Genomic DNA, 19,693 nt, shown 5'->3' with positions numbered 1-19,693 from the left:
AATAACGCTGGCCACCAGCTTTAATGGCTTTCTAGCATTTTAGCTTTGCGTTTATTGTTGTTTGTTATGTGTGTGTAGATTCGTTCCACATCGTTTATCGATTTAGTCTACGCATCGGCCGACTAAATACGAAAAGCGCTGGGTTTGAAATTTTAGCAAATGTTTTCGTAAGCTTGCGCAGAGAAAGTAAATGCTGCAATATTTTTAGGGTTTATAAAATTTTAATTACGCTACAATTTTTATTGTGCCTTGTATTAACATTTTAAATGTTGTTATTTAACAAGTTTTCGTCTACTTTCAATCATTTTGATTTTAGAGTTAAACAGATAAGTTATGCAGATTCTCTGTTTAACTCTAAAATCAAAACTTGGAGCTTTTTATCTGATGAGTGCCGTCTAACATTGACTAGCTGCTGCTCAGAGTTAAATGAAAGCTATTGTTTTCGAAAATATTTTTAAATGAAATGAATTTGGCTTCTTACTTCCACTCCGTTGGAAAGATCAGGTAGAGAAGGACCTGGCGACTGGCGCCAAACTGCCAAAAGGAGGAGCGAATGGTGTGCTGTTGAAAACTCTTCTGTAACCGCATAAGCGGTTCCTACACCAATTAAGAAGAACAATAATTAATAATACTACAAAAATAGTTTATTTGTTTTATGACTGGAGCTATTGTTATCACTGTCATTTAGTAATCATTACATCGCACACAATTACTTAACGGTTATGAAGTATATTTCTTTTTATTTCCATTCCAATTACTTTGAATTTAATTGTTCTTTAGTGGTACGCTTACAGTCTGGTCTTTATTCCATTACTTATGCGGAAAATTAGTTGTCATAATTACCATAATGATTACCAAGATAATGATAAAATAATGATTACCAAATAATAATTACTGAAACATTGATTACCATTACAACGATTACATTTTTGAAACTATTATTATACCTTTTTATAACATTGTTTACTCAATTCTAATCTGCGGAACATCCATTAAAATGTGATCTCATTTTATCAATAATATGAGAAGAACAAAGTAAAAAGTCTTATGTACACCTACCTTTAATTTTGTAATATAAAACTCATCAAATCGGCATTTGCCCTTTATTGTTTTTTAGTTTTTACACCTTCAAGCGCATTTGACACGTGCGTCACAAGTAATATCACTTTTAATATGACTCAATTTTCGCGCTGCCACATAACTGCAGCATAGAGCTTGTAATTTATTACATAGCAACTTTAAGTTGTCAGAGTCATCGACTTTGCTGTCAAACCAACAACCGTACACCATTCGTACGGACACAACACACTTCACGGCGCGCTTCGCTTGTACGCGATTAGCTACAAAGGCAGCAAGCCGAAAAAAAAATGTTGTGAGGAAACCAAGAGCAAAGAAAAAACAAACAAACCAAGCAGTAATTAATAAGATAAAAAAATGTATCTGCGAAAAACCGGTTCAAAGTGGGTCGTAGTACATACTTCGCAGCGCTTTGTCTACGATTTGCCAAAAGGGAAGGTGTCTAAGTGCGCTCGCTATGTGTCTGACGAATGCTCCTAACGCTAGACAACGCTAAACAGTAGTCGAATATTTTTCGGCTTTGTTACAAAAATAATTGCTTTTGCAACATAAGGTAGTAAATATTTTTGCATAATACAGAAATTTCTCAAAAATATGTTTGTCAAAAATTTACAATTTTTTTTTTTATAAAAAATTACTTGTTTTTGTTTTCGTTTCTTTTTGCTATCAATAATTTGTCAAACTGATATTTGCTATTAATTTTGGCAATCATTCAACGTTATTTATTTGTTATTTCGCTCGGTATTTTATTCAACCGCTATTTCTTATTATTTTCTAACTTCTAATGAATTTGTATTGTCGTTGACGTCATTTACCTGTTTCTGCAACAGCTGTTTTGTTAGCTTTGTTTCTTATACTCGCTCGTTTTCTATGTCCATTCTGTCTTCAGTTCGCATTTTCGGCATAATAATGTTCTGCAGCCAATTGGCTTCAATAATATTTAACCTTTTTGTCGTTTACGGAAGGTATGGATATGGTTTTCTTAATTCTTGGAATCAAATGTGATACCTCATCAGCTCATTTATGGCTTTTACTTTAACCAGAAAAGAACACTAATATTGAGGGAACCTCAGCAAATTATGAACGAATCTCATTTATTAGGTAAAAAGGAATACACATTTTTCTCTGGTATTATTGACCTGAATTCTAGCGCTAGAAAAAAATCACAAATGGTTCTTATACCATCTATTGCAATTTATCGCTTATTTATTGGATAGATAAAGAAATTTTACGGAATAAAAATTAAGTTCTGAAAGTATATTCTGGCGCTTTTTCAGCTGCTGTTGTGCCGATTCCACATCGTATAATTTCATTCAATTACTTATACACCAGTTGTCTTCGTTCTGCGAGAAAGTGACGAATCGAACAAGCAACTGGTATAATTTATACGAATAAACTGTCATTACAAAATAGGGAGAGTATAGCAAGCGATTATACTATAATTTTAAGAATGAGCTAAGTCTAGAGTATCAGAAATACCCTTTCGTAATTTTAAACAAAAATAATTGTGTAAACTTGACACTCGTTTAAACCGTTTATGAAATCAGAATCTTCGACCAATATTTTTTATATTTTTAATTGCGAGTATATTAAGTAATTTATTTTTTAAATCACCTTCAAGTGCTGCGAATGAATATTCTTGCACTTATTGATTGAGTTCTCAATTTTAAATTTTATTTTTCTTACCTTTTGCATAATTTGTATTATACTTTATTTTACTTCTTTTCTTTTTCTGTTGATTTGCTTTTTTTTATCTGCGTCTGCTGCAGACACATTCAAAGCTCAGCTTTGTTTTCAGTTCTCGTTTCTCGTGTTCATTTCAGTTTAATACATATGTACATACATGTGTTCTCAGCAGTAGCTGATCTTGTCTGGCTTGCGAAATATTGCATTTTATTTATTATTATTATTATTATCTTTTTTTTTTGTTTTACTTTGCACCTACTTTTTTGTCGTCGTTGTCGCTTGACGTCGTCAGTGCTCCTCTTGACTGGCTGATAACTGCGTGACTCATCGCTGGTATTCGCTAAATATTGTCTTCTTCTTCGCCATTTATTAAGCGATTTTGTGATTTTTACCCTTTTTGAGGTGAGTTTTTATTATTTTTCCTTAATTCAGTTGTTTCATTCAACCTTGAAAACTCACTTATTAGCGCGATTACTACGTCTCCGAAAATGAAAGGCAAGTGAAGAGTATCTTTCTTATGCTCATTGATGCTGCTGATAGCGGGATATTTTAGCAAAAAACGCGAAACAAGTATGCTTTCGGGAGGCTGGAATTTGGGAAATTTTTACAACGTTTTCATTACAGCCATAATTTGCGTTGGTTTTTAGTTACTTCGGGAAGGAAGTGAGATTTACGACTCTATTTGTCTCACATAAGTGATTTTTTGGGGTTTATGATTAATTTTTATTTTCGTGTAATGCTAGAGCGCATCGTAAGTTAATGAGCAGTTAGTATGTATTAATTAAATTCATACATATGTATGCATATGCACTATATGGTATATTGGGTATATATTTTGCATTATTTGCTTTTGATGCGTTTCTCAAGGCTTACTTAATGGCAATGCATTAAATATTTTCATGACCATAGCATGCCTTTTTTGCTTGCAGCTCACTCGCAGCTTCACGAGACCAGCCCACCTAGGGCAGCGTACGCTTTGCGATCTTCTTTTATTTGTATATTCACACACACACACACACATAGAAGCCTCTACAGTTGCGCTTAAAATAATAGCTGCAATGCTTCAAGTAGCTATTGTAATTGAAACTTCAGAGTTTTTAAAATGCCTCTTCTATTAACTAAATTTCAGCAATTCTACTTGTACTTACTTTATCGCCACTTTTTATAATCTCAAAAAAAAAAATCTCTCTTTAAAAATGCCTTGACTCTCGTTTTATTTGCAACATTTGGCATTAACCATCTAAAATGCATTTATGCAGAATTTTATGGCTGGCAATATGAGCTTATCGCACTAAAAGCCCATTAGTAGCTGCATTAGCGTGCAACTGCTGAATTTATCACATATCTATGTACATAAGGACCTGAATATGTACAAGAAGATGTGCTAAGTATTTATAGTACTGAGTTTATGGTAAATTAGTAAACCAATGACGCTAACACAGTGACCATGGAAGAAGTGTGCGTATAATATTATTATTATTCTTAGGGTTATTTACTATAGCAAAAATATTATGGGTTTAGTACTGGAATATTTTTTAAGACTTTATATACATCTCTTTTTATTTTTTTTTTATTCATTTTTTTATTCATTTTTTTATACTTTTAATTTTTTTTTCTATTTTTTCTACTTTTATAAATTATTTTTATTTTTTGAATTTTTTTTTTATTTTTAAAATATTTTTCGTACATATATACATATATTTATATTTATTTATTTATATTTTTAATTCTTTTAATTTAATTAAATTTTTTTCTTTAAATACATTTTTTTTACTTTTTAATTTTTTTTTTATTTGTGAAAAATTTAATATTTCTTAAAATTATATAGCTATTTGCTCTTGCATTTAAAAACCCCGATCTGTCCTAACGTTCTAAAACTACGTAAACATTTATTTCATTTTACACTGCTTTGTCAATATATTTCGTAAGCTTTGCCCGTCTACATTAAATTCTGAAAAAGTTACTTTGTGCAGAAATACAAAAACCAACAACAACAAATTATATAGTTTTTCTATAGCAACGCTTGTTGCAATTGTAAAGTGGCTGCTGCAATAGGCTAGGCTATGAAGCGTTTATATATCGTTTATTTCTATGATTTTGTTTGGCTTCACTGTATCACTGTAAATATTTATTTAAATATTTTTTTTTTCATATGCAAAATATTTTTGTATGTTTTGACATTGACATTTGCGCGAATAGCAATTTTTTGCATTTGTATATAAATGGCAGCACTGTTAACTTGAAGCTTTTTTCTGCAAATATTTTTGTTTGGCCAGCTTTTTATTTTTTCGCTTTATTTCATCAGTTTATTGTTTACTTTTAGTCTTTGTTTTGTGCATATATGTTTGTATACATGTCGCGCATTTGTTGCAAAAAGTTGCTGAGTTTTATTATTGCAACATTTTGCTCGCTAAAACGTTGTAACAAAAACTGAACTGAAAAATAAACAAAGCGCGCTACAAAAAACGCAAATACTTTTATTTCATTTTCATTTTCAAAAACATCAAAAGCACAACGCAAAGTCAACAACTCGTTGGCAAATAAACTCTACTCGTTAGTCGTTCACTGTTAACCAACACTGACTAGTCAGCCCTTCAAGTATTGCGTTGTTCAAAAGCAACCGAGTGGCCAGCAAAGGCAGGTTTCGTGTTTAACCTTTCTGCATTATTGACACTGATCATTGATCAGTAGTGCAGGCGACATGGTTGTGTTAGCCTCTGTTGTCTTTATTTATTTCTACATTTTTATGCAAATACTCGCTAATTCACGTTTGAACGAAAGCATTTACAGAGTTTATGAAAGGATGTTGCCACTTAACCTCTTTCTGTGTCCAGTGTTTGTAAATACGTTTATTTGACTGCCGCCGTGCGCAAGTTTTAAGTCAAATCCTTTGATTTTATAGAGTTGCAAGACCATTATTTGGCCTTTTTAGCATTTTTGATGTTGATTTTTGAGACTTGTCTCAAGTGGATCACTGAGAATTGCGTAGCTGGATGAAAATAGGGCCACTTACGACTCAAGTGTCTGTAAATAAAATGGGTGGGACTTTTTAACTGTTCCACAAGTTCATGTTTTCGTTTTTACTTCCCGATTTTTTTACTTTACGACACTAGAAGATCTTCATATTTCAAATCCACATGTTGTCGGCAATCTTACTTGGCTTTATTTGAAGTTTTAACAAGTGTATGCTGATCTTCTCAAGGTTTTTATTTAATTTAAGGGGTATATCAAATATTGACTTGCTATATCTTATACTCCGGTACATTATGTTTTCATTAGTTGTTTATGGCTTCTTTACTTAACTAATTGAATGTCTGGAACTAAACGTTAAGGTTTTGCTACCGCGTTCCACTGTCGCTTGATGGCAATAGAACACGGAACACCCACACACAAAGTCTGCTTTCATAACTGATATTAAAGCTCATAAAAATCGTAGTTTAGTAATTGCTTTTAGACATTGGAAGAGCTTGCCGACAGCGCGATGATTAATGAGTTTTCCGCCAATTGCATAAGTCCTAAAATACATTTTCGCTGGTACTACTAGGTGCTAAAATAAGACAGCGCTCGTAAAATAAAGCTAACATTGCATCGATATGCCTCACTAAACAACTGGAGTCTTACAAAATAATAGTAAATATATTAAAATTATTTGCACAAAAATAAATAAACAATAAAATTAAAATAAAAGCACACATAAATAATTCGCTACATTGCCGTTCATTCACTGGTGTGCTGTTGTGCGAATATTTTTGTATTATTTGCCATTGACTGTGCGCTCGCTAAAAATGGCAAACTTAACAAAAAAATAAAAATGCTAACAACATGGATAAAATTAAAAAAAAAAAAAATTATGTAAACTAAAAAAGACTATTCCTAAAGCGAATGAACGACCGATTGACCACGCCACCCGTTCGTTACCTGCTCACATACGTTCATATCGAGCGCCGCGCATGCGCAACGAATAAATGAATGAAAGTGCTCGCTGATACGTAGACATGTTTTTTGGACAGACATATATGTCTGTCTATAGCGCTGCTATCCCATACGACCGGCCTATATTATTACCGAATGGCGGTTAAAAAGAGGAGCGTGTGCGTGACGCGTCCAAACACTGCGCAATGCGCGCTCTTGAGCATACCAGCCACTACATAAACATACTTACACTGGTATATATGTAAATATACGCAAAGATTGCCGAAAATAATGACTGCAATCTGTCAGCGCTTTGCGCGCTTTGGCTACTCTCTCACATTGAAATCAGTCATTTACCCCTTACCAGCCGGTATTTGTCATTTTGCCATTTTCGCAATAAAATAGTGTGTTAAATAAATATCATTTGTTTGTTTGCATGTATGTTTTTATAGCTCACTATCACATTTTACATGCATTAATTGAGGTGTCGCTACAAATGTGTTACATTACTTGAGTTAGTGGGTGTGAACAATGGCTTGTCATTGTCGCTCGGTTAGCCTTACTGGAGCAGTTTTCTGAACTTTGCAAATGACAATGCTGTTTATTGGCGCTTATTTTTCATTTATGTACTGATTTAATGATTATATTTTGATTTTACTAGTTTACTTTTACTAAAATTAAAATAATTTGAATAATTTCGAAAATTTTGTTTTCAATAAGTGAAAATTCCTGAAATATCTATATTATGAAATAATTAATCTATCATATATTGAGACTCGTTTAGCAACGGTGAAATTGTATAAACAATCATATTTATTTTGACTTTATACATTTGGTCCAGCCGTGTTCGATTCACTTCTTGCTTACTCGATTGGCTGGAACTCTACTCTCTTATGAAAAAAGTTTACCTGTGAAAGTGTCAACGAAATTTTTTATTCGAATAAAAAAGAAAATGAACGAGAGTATGTAGACAGGTCTCTTAAATTCTTCTCTTCAATTATACCGTCTATGAAATTTATACTAGTTGCTTGTTTGATTCGTCACCATTAGAGGCCTCTCTTTCAAAGACAACTGTTGTATAATATTACATATAAACTATTAAATTAGGAAGTAAAACTAATTAATTATTTTTTAAGACAGGTTTTAGGTGTGGTTTCATATTTTTAAGTTGTTAACGGTACAATGACCTTCCAGTAATTAATCATATCTTCATAAGTGTAGTTGGTAGAGCTCATCAGTATTTGATATCAGTTCTGGTATAATGAAACTGATGGAGAAATTTTGTATGTGTATTGTGTTAGAAAACGAAACTTAATGAACATTAAATTGTATACAGTCTTCAATTGTGTCTTTAAAACTTTACAATTTTTTCGACTTTTGATTGGTGCATCTTTGGAAATTGTTACGAAAACTGTGATTTTTTGTTCCAAGCGGCTGCAAGCCACCGATTTCCCTTATTACTTTCCATACAGACTAATTTTAAGTGCACTTAATTACACTTTGATTCTAGAAAGTAAACTGCAAACAACAAACAACGCGAAGAGTGTCACGAAACAGCAAAAAGAAACGCACGCATTATTGCTTTTCCTTTAAAGAAACCTTTCCATTAATTAAACTCTCATACTCTTTTCCCAACTCAGCGAATTATAGCAAGACGCGTTATAATGCTTAACAGAAAAGTGAAAAACTAAAGAACAAACGAGGACAACTGCGTATGGAGAAGCATACTAGAAGAACTACTAACTAACAACGCTACGCTAAAATACTAATAGTAGTTGCTAACAGTATAACAACAGCAATAACAATCCAAATAAATAAATCAATAGACTGCTACGATTCCAAAACTTGCCAATGACAATACGTGTTTACCACTTAAATTAAGCGCAATTAGCGATATCATAAATACACATGCGCACAGAAAGCATTTCGAGCGGCGGGCGACACAGTTGCGCATCCGCATACGCTACTGCACACACAGCCACCGGCACAGCCACGTCCACAGCATCCGTTGTGGCAGCCAAAATGGCAAGCATGCCGGTCGTCTGGTGCACCGATCCAAATTCAGTGAACAAACAACCCACAGCTTTCGCGCTCCACGGCATACAATTGCAGGGGAACGTGACCGAGAAACAAGTGCTGGCACTACGCGAGCTGGTGAATGCCGCCGCTGAGGGTAGACTCATATTGCCGGCGGACGGCTCATTCGTGCTGCTGGACAGTGGCATCAGCATCGAAAGTTCGATTGTGAACAGTAGTGGTGGTAGTATTGGTGAAGGTGCCGTCGACACGGATGGCAATAAAGAGAACACAGCGCAGAATGGTGCACCAAATGCGACGCATGGCTGCGGCGCCGAGGAGAAACATGTTAAAAACACCTATATACTAATGCCTGTGACAACAAATAAGCCGCGCGCCACCACAGACTTGCCTGCCAATGCAGAACAGAGCGAGGCAGAGGGGGTGTCGGAGCAGGAAGCAGAAGCAATTGAGCGCTCACAGTCGCCAAAGCAATTTGAGGATGATGATGATGAAGAGGAGGAGTTCGAGCCGAAATACTCCACTTTCACGCCGCCCAGTTCCACTGACGACGAGGAGATCCTCTACGAATTTCTCTGCTGCGCGAAGTGCATGAATGAAGTCTACGCCACCAGGTGTCAAGCGTCTTCAACAAATGCAGCGTCGCGCGTGCGCAACAGCAATTGTCAGTATGCCACGGCAGCGTATCCGCCCAAAAGCAATCAATCCCGACGTGCCATGGCGGCAGAACGTCTGCAGCGTTTACTCAGGACTTCCGGTCGCGGTAGCGCCTTCATGGATTGGACCGGCACAGCAACAGCGACGCGAGCCAATGAACCGCTAACGCCGCTCGACGATCCTGTCTATAGTATTGCCAATAAGTACACGCGCCGCTATCATCGCAAGCATTGCCTCAACTTTGCCTCAGCATTGGCGGCACGTAATCGACAAAATCGTCACAAATTACCAATGCAAAGCGTAAAAATCTTTCATAATCGTAGCATTGCAATCACAAATGGCGGTAGCTGTGCTGGCGGTAGTGGGGCCAGTGGTAGTGTAAGCAATAGTCGTAGCAATAAAATCGGCTGCATTCCGCTGCCGACATTATCATTACTGCCCGCATACGCGTCGGTGAATAAAAAGCAATTCGTGAACGATGCGACGAAACAGTCGTCAAGTAGTCGTGCATTGCGAGCGGCGGAAAGCGTTGGTGAAATGCAAGTGTCGATGGAGAGTAGTAATAGCGGCAGTGAGCAACCACTGGGGAATGACGTGAAGACTGTAGAGCGCATTGCCAGCGCTGAGCCAAACAACTGTGATACACCAATGGACGCGACAGTAGCCGCTTCCGAAGTAGTTAAGGATCTAATTAGTTTCGATGATGATGACTGTAATGATAGCGATAAATTGACGGCGGCCAGAAAGGCTTTCGTTACATCGCAAAATTTCGCTTGTGCTACGAAGACCTTCGATTTGTTGTGCGCTCCCAATCAACCGTTGGCCGTCATAGCGGACGAGCACGAACGCGCTGACGAAAACGACAACAACGACGCCGGCACAAACAACTGCAACCTTCCACTGTCAGCAGATGCGCTTTGCATGCAAATTAGCGAATCAGCCGAAATCGGGGCCTCGCTAGCGACGCAAAATGTCAGCGACGATAGCGTAGTCCCTGCGCACAGCGTTGCAGTCGGCGCGCAACCGTCGAGCAATAATTCCAGTCGCAAAACAAGTTTCGATTCAACCTGCACTATTAGTTCGATGGATTCTGGCTTCATAGAAATGCAGAATAAATTGGAGAGCTCATTGCAGAGTGCCGCCGGCGCGTTACTCTATGCCGCAAACGCTGCAAATGCGCGACCTACGCTGGCGCAAATTTTCGATGGCGTTTGCAGTGCGACGGGTGTGGAAAATTCCACAGCGCGCACCAATGGCGTCGGCTACAATACGGCGGAACCTTGTGACGCGCCCGAGAAGATAGCGCGACTCAACTACAAAGAATGTTTGACGCAGTCGCGCAACCGACGCAAATCCTACGAAGAGTTTAAAGCCATGTTTGCTGCAGCGGCTCACTTGGAAGGCGCGAATGGTGCGGTAGCGGAAGCTAGCGCGCGGCGTAAAGCGCTGCAGGTGCGGTCTGGCAATTGTTTGGAAAAGGAAACTCAATACGCGTCGTCAATGACAATGCAAACAGCATTAGCGCATGCAACAACAACGCCAATGTCCGCGGTTTCACAGACGACGGCGGCGATTGGGACGCCAATGTCGAATGCATTAGAATCTATATCAGAACAGTCGGCAACCGCAGGCGAAGAGAGTAACGACGCCGCGACTGCTCAAGCGCTGCCAAACGCCGCGTCTTCACTTGCCAATCATGATATAGGTGGTGCCGCCGGCGCCGACCAGTTAGACACATTTGCAGTGGATAGCGACACGAAACCGGATTGTGTAAACAAGTTTGCGGTGCGCACAGCTGAAATGGATACTGCTGACGTGTCCGTCGCACTGACAACACCAACAAACACAGCAATACCGCAGCGGTCAACCACAGAACTTTTGCGTAAAAATTCGGATTTTCTATCGCAAATACTCGATCAAAAGTTGCTTGCGGCCAAAGAGAAGGAAAAGGCGCACATACGCCGCAAATCGTACGAGGAGTTCAAACGTTTGGTGCGCGAGTGCGAAACAATGGACGCCTTGGAAAGCGGCAGTGAAGTGACCGAAGTCGGTGCGCCAGCAGGCTCTACAGCAACACCATTTAAACGCCAAAATTCGCGGCATCGTAAAAGTTACGCATCGTTTCTGCTGATGCGTCGAAACTCACTGAAAGAGCAGCAGAAAGCGGCCGCTGTGGCAAGCACCAGTACGACCACTCCCGCGGAGTGCGTGGCTGTAACCGCGAGTGAGGTGCAATCACCAAACAAAGTTGGTGCCATTGTACCCTCGGCGGCGGCAGCATCCATCAGCAAAGGTGTCTGCGGTGGCAATAATTATAAACGCAACTTCAAAATCTACGATAAGCTTGTTTATGGCACCATTTATGACATCATACAGCGCAAGAATGACATTTACAATCTAACATATCATAAATATGACAAATATATGACATATGGCACTATTTATGAGATTCTACACCGCAAAACATCGCAAGCCTCCTCTACGGCCTCGTCCGTCACAAGTGCGGGCGACTTCTTTCAACGCAAGAGTCTTTCGGCTATTTTGGAAAAGGACGTTGCCGCGCGGCATGAGCGCCGCGATAGCGCATCGAAGACGGAAAAAGATAAAGAGAAAGAAGGCAAGGAGAAACATAAACCTTTAAAGCCAACAATGATTTACGACATTATACAAAAGCAACAACAGCAACAACAGCACCAACAGACACAAGGCGTCGCGTTGCATGCAACGTGCTCGGAAGACCACAGCGTTGCCACGCCAAATTCGGTCATCGCAACCACAAGTTCTACTTCCTCGTCCGCGCGTTTGGGCAACAACCGCAAATATGGTACGATTTACGACATCTTACAACTGGAGAAATCGGATGCAAGCAGTGCGCCGACGACCGCAGCCTCAGGTGCGACGCACCCAGAATCGAAGAATCGTTTTATTGTCAGTAAAATCGATGAATCCGCTGTCATGACGGAGTCAACACAGCAGGGTTTGGAGGTGCACACACCCAATGTGGTCGCCGAAAGTACAGCCGCCGACAAGCTGCAGGGCGACGATGCCGCCCATTGTGATGCGCAAAAGTCCGTCAAAACAACGAAGCCAAACAAAATGAGAAGACTGTCTAATATATTGTCGTATAGTAAGCAACACTCCAAGTCGGAGAAGTCATCGAGCAGCGAACGTATCGATGAGCAGCCCGAACCGACGGACGAAGATTCCGCCAAATCGAAACGCCATGCGCAACACAAACGACGTGTTGGCATGCCTCAACTATTGCCCCTGGACAGCGAGGAATTGTATGCGCGTATTGTGGCACAGAACCGCGCCAACTCAACGGCCGGCAAGCAGAAAAATTCCGGTGGGGGTCCTATTATGAAATCTAGCTCACTGGATGCCATTTCCACCAGTGCTGCCGCGGCGCTCGCACTGATTTCACCACCTGCCACACCTTCGCCACCCTCGCCGCGTCGCAGTCTGAAACAACATAATTGCCTGCAGCGTACCAGCGCGCACACAGCCCAGAGGCTGCTTGTCAAAAAGTTGTCGCTGGAGAGTTTCGAACCAAGTCGCGTGCGTCAAGAACGCTCACCGCTACGCCGTTGGTCCAACCAAATGCCCATCAAATGCAATTGCATGCTAGTCGGCGATTCGCGCGAGGGTTCGCCAATTTCTTTGGCCAGCAGCAATGAAGATTTGTGCGCATGCGCCGCCTCAACTACGGTCAATGAAACGACAGCGCAATGGCAACGTCATAACCACAGTCGTGAACATCACAAACACCAGACGTCGCAGCACACACATACGTGTCCGAATTTCTTGACATTCACACTGAACACGAATACAACAACGACAACGGATAAAGAAACCGACGTGCTCTTGCCATGGACTGCGTCTTCGCTGTGTGTCGGCAATGCCGACTGTGCGTGCGCCTCGCTTGAGGATTTCAAAAATTTCCGACTCAATGCGCCAGCAAGCGCTACAGCAAATACCGCAAGCAGTGGTCAGATGGTGGCGGCGTCGTCAACGAAGGGCAGCAGCTCAGCGCTGGCGCTGGCCAAGAAAGCCAAGTCGCGTCGCTTGTCGGAGTTTACGCGTGGCGAATTCTTAAACGAAAAACCGTAAGTGTTGTGTGCGTGCACATTTTTTCTTTAATTATACATTATTTTTGGTTTTATTGTATATTATTTTTGGGAAACTTGTTCATATTTACCTAAAATGCCACTGATTAGCATTTAAATGCGTTAAATTCTCAATTTTTCGTTTCCCAGTGTGATCGTTTTCCAACCGTTTTGAGCCCTAGGCTAAGTTGGCCAATGAACTTTTTGATAGCATCACAATTGCTTTTCGTTTCCTTTCAAATATATAAATCACGAATGAAGCGTTAAACGCTTGCGGGAAGCTTAAAATTCGCTCTATTATTTTAAAAATGAATTCGAATTAAAATTTGATACTAAAAAAAATCGTTGTAATTATGTTGAAGTAGTTTAACTCCAGTTAAGTTAGTTGAAACGAATTAAGCTATATTATTCAACTTGTTCGAGAACCAATGTTTTTATCTAAATCCATACATATTACTTTTGGAAGCTACAAATAAATATAACTTACATAAATGAAGTCAGGTTTTAGTTAAATATCTGAATATATTAGCCCACAAAAGTCATTTAGCTGAAAATTGTGCAAATATTGAGAATTCAGATTAATGTCATAGTAGCTTAAATGTTAAAAGTGCTTTCCTGCTATCATTCCTTTTAGCTGAATAAGTGCTGAATACCAAAGGGTCGCAAAAATCTGATGTAAAGTTATAACTTAAGTAAGCCTAGTATCAATTTATCTAGTCAACATCAAATCGTTTAGCTATTTCTGATATTCAGCTTTAATTTACTTAATATTGAATAATTGCTGAACGCCAAAACAACTAAACATTTTGGATATATAATTACAGTCTATATAGTTCAAATTTAACACTAAGACTTTAACCTATATCTTTTGGCACATTTTAGTATTCAGCACTTTATTCAGCCGCCATTTTCATAAGCTGAATAAGTGCTGAATGCTAAGAAAATTGTTGTTTTTTTTTAATAAAAATTTGCAAATTTAAGTAACATTTTTATAAGCGCTTCAGCTGTATATTATTCTAATACTGTTTTAAAAAATATTTGTTTTTATCGGCACGCATTAATAAAAGCAATATTAAAATCAATATAAACTGCTAAATTAATTTTAGGCATTTATAAGTCAACCCTCAACTAAGTATGGCGTTATTTCCCCGCATAAACGATAACCTTCCACATAATTTGGTCGGTAATTTGTTTTTGTTTTGTGCACTGGCTGCTGACTTGTGTGCTTTGATATTGTTTTTAAAATTACCAATATCATAAAAATATTTTTGTGTACATACTACAAATATTTAATATGCCCTCGTTTTTATAGCACATTTTTTGTTTATGTTATATGCTCGGTGCGCTAATAGGCCACAATTTATGCTGTACGCTCGTAAGTACAAACATGCTATAAACCTGACCTGTTTTTGATGAGCCATTAAACGCCTACAACAACACATGCACTACATGCTTGTTTGTTTGTATGATTGCAGGTTTTGCATATTGTTGTTGTACTGTGAATTTATTGTTTTTGTTTTTTTGCAGCAGCAGCAATTGTACAGAATGAAATTACGTATATTTGCTTTACATTGCTTGCATAGTAATTTTTTTTGAGTACACATACATATGTACCTATGTATATATAAGTATATATGTATATACCTCTTACATATTGATTTTTCAATTCATAATTAAGGGTTTTTCGCTACAAGCCATCGTTCAAGCCGCATTATTGACATGCCAATGCAAATAACATTGCGAATTGATTATCATTCGTCTGTCTGTGCGATTTTCATGTTAATGAAGATACCTTTACTCTACGCCTATGTATTAGTAGTTATTGGAAATCATATGGCATTCCATTCATAGTTTTTAATGACTGATGTCTGGGATTTTTCGCAATGTTGTGTGCTCTTATATCAATATCTATACATTTATATACTTGTATTATCTCTGAGATTATTTCAGTATTATGTACTTTTTATTTAATAACCGTTCGCTAATTTTTAACACAATGCTCATTGATGAAATGACCAGCTGCGCTAGCCAGCCGTGCGGTTCTTTTATTCTATTCTATTGAAGTTATTAGCATTTACATATGTATTTTTTTTCTTAGAAATGTGAAATCTTTGTGGTCAGTGGAGGTTTCATGTATTTTCTTTTTTCTCACTTCTTGGTATGTGGGAAATCATGCATGACTGTAAATTTCATTCATAAATCTTAAGCAAATATGTGTCTGCTAATTGGTTTTATATATTTGTCTCTATATTGTAGTTATTTTTATGCTGAGAGTGACGTTGCATAAAAATAAAAATAAAATCTTTATTATACTTACTAATTTTCTTTTTTTTTGCACAGTTGTTTGAACTCTTAGCAATTTGCAACCAAAAATATTTTAACTATACCTTTCTATACACTAATTGCAAAAAGTCCCTGAGTGGCAATATCGGAAACTGAGTACTTACATGCAGGCCCTCGTTAGGGGTTAGAACATCAGGCAACCTGAATGAAAATGTTATAAAGAAAGAAAAAAATTATCTAATTCGAATGAGTCCTAACTTGTTCTCGAGAAACCACAGCTAGATTTATATTATTCAAATTCTTTCTCATTACTAATTACAAAAAAAAAACTGAAGTAAATTTAAGGAATTGTATGGGAAAAATTTTTTCCAGTGTTTTGTCTTTGTTTGACTGATATAAGTCGATTCGAGCTCCAGAAACGAAAATTTAACCGAGTATAGCATTCTTTTGTAGTTAGGTGACAAAATTAAATTTCCTGAAAATTTCAATTTGCTGACTAAATTGTTATTTATCAAAACAACTCATTAAGTGCTTCAAAAGTGCTACTTAGTTTTAATGAGCTATATTTTTTGAAATATCAGTATGTGCAACTTTGAATAAATAGTATGACAGGAAATAGTCATAGTAGACATTACTATTAAAACGGCAACATTTACAGTAAATTTTTAAAACAAATAAGAGTAATTTAACCATATTTAAGATACAATCAACTCCTTAATTGATTTAATTAGGATGCCATTACATTGAAGCAATATCTTCAAACATTATTTTTATAAATAATACTAAAGAATATCCATATCGAAATTTTTTCCATTTATTTCTAAAATTTTTGAGATACCATTGTTGGTAAATTCAGCCAATCGCAGACAAAGAACGTATATCGTACTTCTTTGTCGCAGAGTTGCATTTTATTTTCATGTCGTTTAAAATTCAATTAAAAGTAAATGTAGATTTTATTTTGAATGATAAATCGATCTTAATAAGTGTTTTAATCGAGCGGAGGCCGGTTAATTGATCAATTAGCTCATGTGTAAAAACGCTATAAAATAAAATAAAAGCTTCGTGAATAGGAAATTAGTCCATTAGCATGTAATTTAGAAGTTAATTGAATTAGGTAAAAATACCGAAGCAATTAAGGATTGTATGAAGACAGAATAAATTGTTTCTTTATTTAGATTAGATTTGCATAATTTAGACGACATTATAATTAAAATTGTTCGAATTTTATCTAAACAAATGCGTTATAGAGGTTTCAGTTATCCTTTTTAAGTCCGCATCATTAATAATTTCATCACATATGATATCACTGCACATTATTTGCTAATTGGCTAAAGTAAGAGACTGTCTGACATGTGTATTGCAGAAAAAAATTTTACTTTATTGAAATGATTAAATCGTCTATCTGGAAACACAAATTATTCGAGTTTCCTTCAAATAATAGCGTTATAGGAGTTTCAGAAAGCCTCTTAAGTGAGTCAATTATCATTTTTTAATGTAGAAAAATGTTTAATTGACTAAATTAAGAATTCTTAGTTGAATATATCAAAAAATATTTTGTTGACTCTCCAATAGTGTGTAATATATATATCTATATAAGAAGAGCTAAATTGCACACACTCACCTGCGTTTCGCACAAGTGTAGTTATTTCCCATTCGGATTGATTACCAATTTCAAGAACATTACCAAGTTAACATTTGTGTACATGTGGATATATATGTGAGTGTTTGTGTATGATTGCGGTCTACTCGTAAATGGTTTTATAACAAGCCTTGGCGATTGAAATGTCAACGATCAACGTGACAAAGATACGATTACTTATTACAATTGCATTTTCGTACTTGTATATACTTAGATACATAAATTCGCGTGTAATTTCCTGCTGACATCCATCACATGTCTACATTAAAGTTAGAACAAGTACAGCTAATAAATCAGGGTTATACAACAACAACAGGCGGTAATGCAAAATCGGTGGATTAAATTTAATATAATTTCGAAAAAAAAAAACAAAAAAAAACACAAGCATGCATTTCGCACAAGAGCCAACACGTGAGGCATCGATTTGGCGCAGGTGAAAATTTCCTTAACACGAGCGATTGCTGATAAATTGTGGGCTGGAAAATAAATGTACTTATTTACAATTACACCCCACATACATATAACAGATATATATTTAAATGTGCGATTTTGTTAACATGAAATTATTTACATGTGACATGAGAGCTCTGCTGTACTGACCGTTGCTGATGCGCCTCGCCCCGACATTATCCAACTTTAATTGGCTGTTTTGTAGCTAGTTGAATTAAATTTATCGGCTCGTTTGTAGCGGTGCCTTCATGTGGAACATCAAACAATTAGCGAGTGTTTATTGTCTTTTTTGTTGGCTTCTGTGTTTTTCATTTTTTTGCCAATAGTTTGAACGGACGTTCTGAGCGTAATTGCCAGCCAAATTTTCCATAAAGTAAATAAAGGCGGTGTTTAAATGCACATAAATTACATAAACTGTTTTTTTAAGTCAACCTTGGTGGCATTTAAAGAGCAGTTGACGTCAGAGAATCTGAATGATACATATGTATATCCGGTGTTTTCCATTCACCACTGATTTGCTCACGGTTCTCTTGTCACAAAATTACACTTGAAAGTTGCAATAAAGTGATCCAATTAAATTCAATATAAGAGAGTATAGATAGTATCAAAGATATACCTGATATTCGATAATTATTTTATTGTGCCAATCTGTAGTTTGTTTGATTCGTCACTCTCCAAATGATAGTGAGTCGAAAGATAAAGTGAAGCTGAAATCAGAAGGATATCTTCCTCGTAACAACAATTGACCTCAATCTTAAATTTGCTGATGTCCTCTTCTGAGATAAATTCTAATATTGAATAATATTAATTGTTTGCGTATAAAATAATTATTTATAATATAAATTAGTTTTCGCATGTATTCCTATATTTATTAAAAAGCTTTCAGGACAATTTTTTTTTTCTACTTGTGAAAGCTCTTTTGGATGGAGAGAACTTTTGAGCAATTAAAAACCAGTTTTCTTTAAACATCACTGGAAATGCATTCATAGTGAAGAAAGTTATGATAAGAGAGCTTTATAAGAAAGTGCTTTTAAGCTTTCAGAAACAACTAAGTACCACATTTCCTCACTGGAAATTCATCTAAGGGTGGTAGTTAACCAAATTAGTATTGACTTCTTCTTCTTTCATTATCTCATGTTTTCAGCAAATGTTTATGTTTGTTAATCCCATGTTCTAAGAACATGAAAGCTAGACGGTTATTACCAACACACATAGACATTCCTTACCTGCTAATTTACCAATCAACCATAAACGAAAATCAGCAAATTAAACACAGCTGTCTGATTATACAACGGAAAAAAATAAGCTTTCAAATTACATATATACCTATATGTACATATGTACACCTACTTATATATAAGCGACAAGCAAAGTCTTGTTAAAAAGATAAATTATAAATGCTGAGCGCTGAAGAAACATGAAAATCAAAAGCAACCTGTTTTTTGTACATTTAGTTAAAATTAAGTACATATACAAACAACGGCACATACATACATACATATTATTGACACTTTGAACCCGCGACGCTCAAACAAAAAACAGCAACAGCAACAAACATTAATGAAGTAAAGAAATAAAAAATGTGTCGTTATTGCAAAAATAAAATTTTTAACAATACATATGTATGTACATATATATGCAAATACCATCCACTACATACACGTTTAAAATAATTACATAAAATGCTGTAAATTAACACTGTGTAACATTGAGAAAGTGATTGAAACGAAGGTTTATTTGTTGTGAAGAGCATTATATTCATTTTATTATCGATAAATATGTGCGGGCATAAGCTGAAGTGTTGATTAGCATCTTAGTAAAAGCAAGCGTTGCTAACACCCTGTAT

The 19,693-nt window shown here is 36.7% G+C and overlaps 1 protein-coding gene across 5 annotated transcripts in view; it reads left to right on the top strand.

Moving 5' to 3' along the window:
* Nucleotides 1-19,693, top strand: part of LOC105218702 (tyrosine-protein kinase Src42A) — a 108,966-nt gene that overhangs the window by 58,333 nt on the left and 30,940 nt on the right. For 3 of the 5 annotated variants that reach the window (XM_011194442.3, XM_011194443.3, XM_054234007.1), the window contains exon 3: nucleotides 8,316-13,475. The exons of the other annotated variants lie outside the window; for them this stretch is intronic. In XM_011194442.3, coding sequence (XP_011192744.1) covers nucleotides 8,584-13,475 — 4,892 coding nt within the window. In that variant the 5' untranslated portion in view covers nucleotides 8,316-8,583. The remainder of the gene's footprint in view (nucleotides 1-8,315; nucleotides 13,476-19,693) is intronic. 5 annotated transcript variants of the gene reach the window in all.

The sequence above is a fragment of the Zeugodacus cucurbitae genome, chromosome 6, assembly GCF_028554725.1.
Source record: "Zeugodacus cucurbitae isolate PBARC_wt_2022May chromosome 6, idZeuCucr1.2, whole genome shotgun sequence".
Classification (NCBI taxonomy): domain Eukaryota; kingdom Metazoa; phylum Arthropoda; class Insecta; order Diptera; family Tephritidae; genus Zeugodacus; species Zeugodacus cucurbitae.
This window is presented reverse-complemented; position numbering and strand designations above follow the sequence as displayed.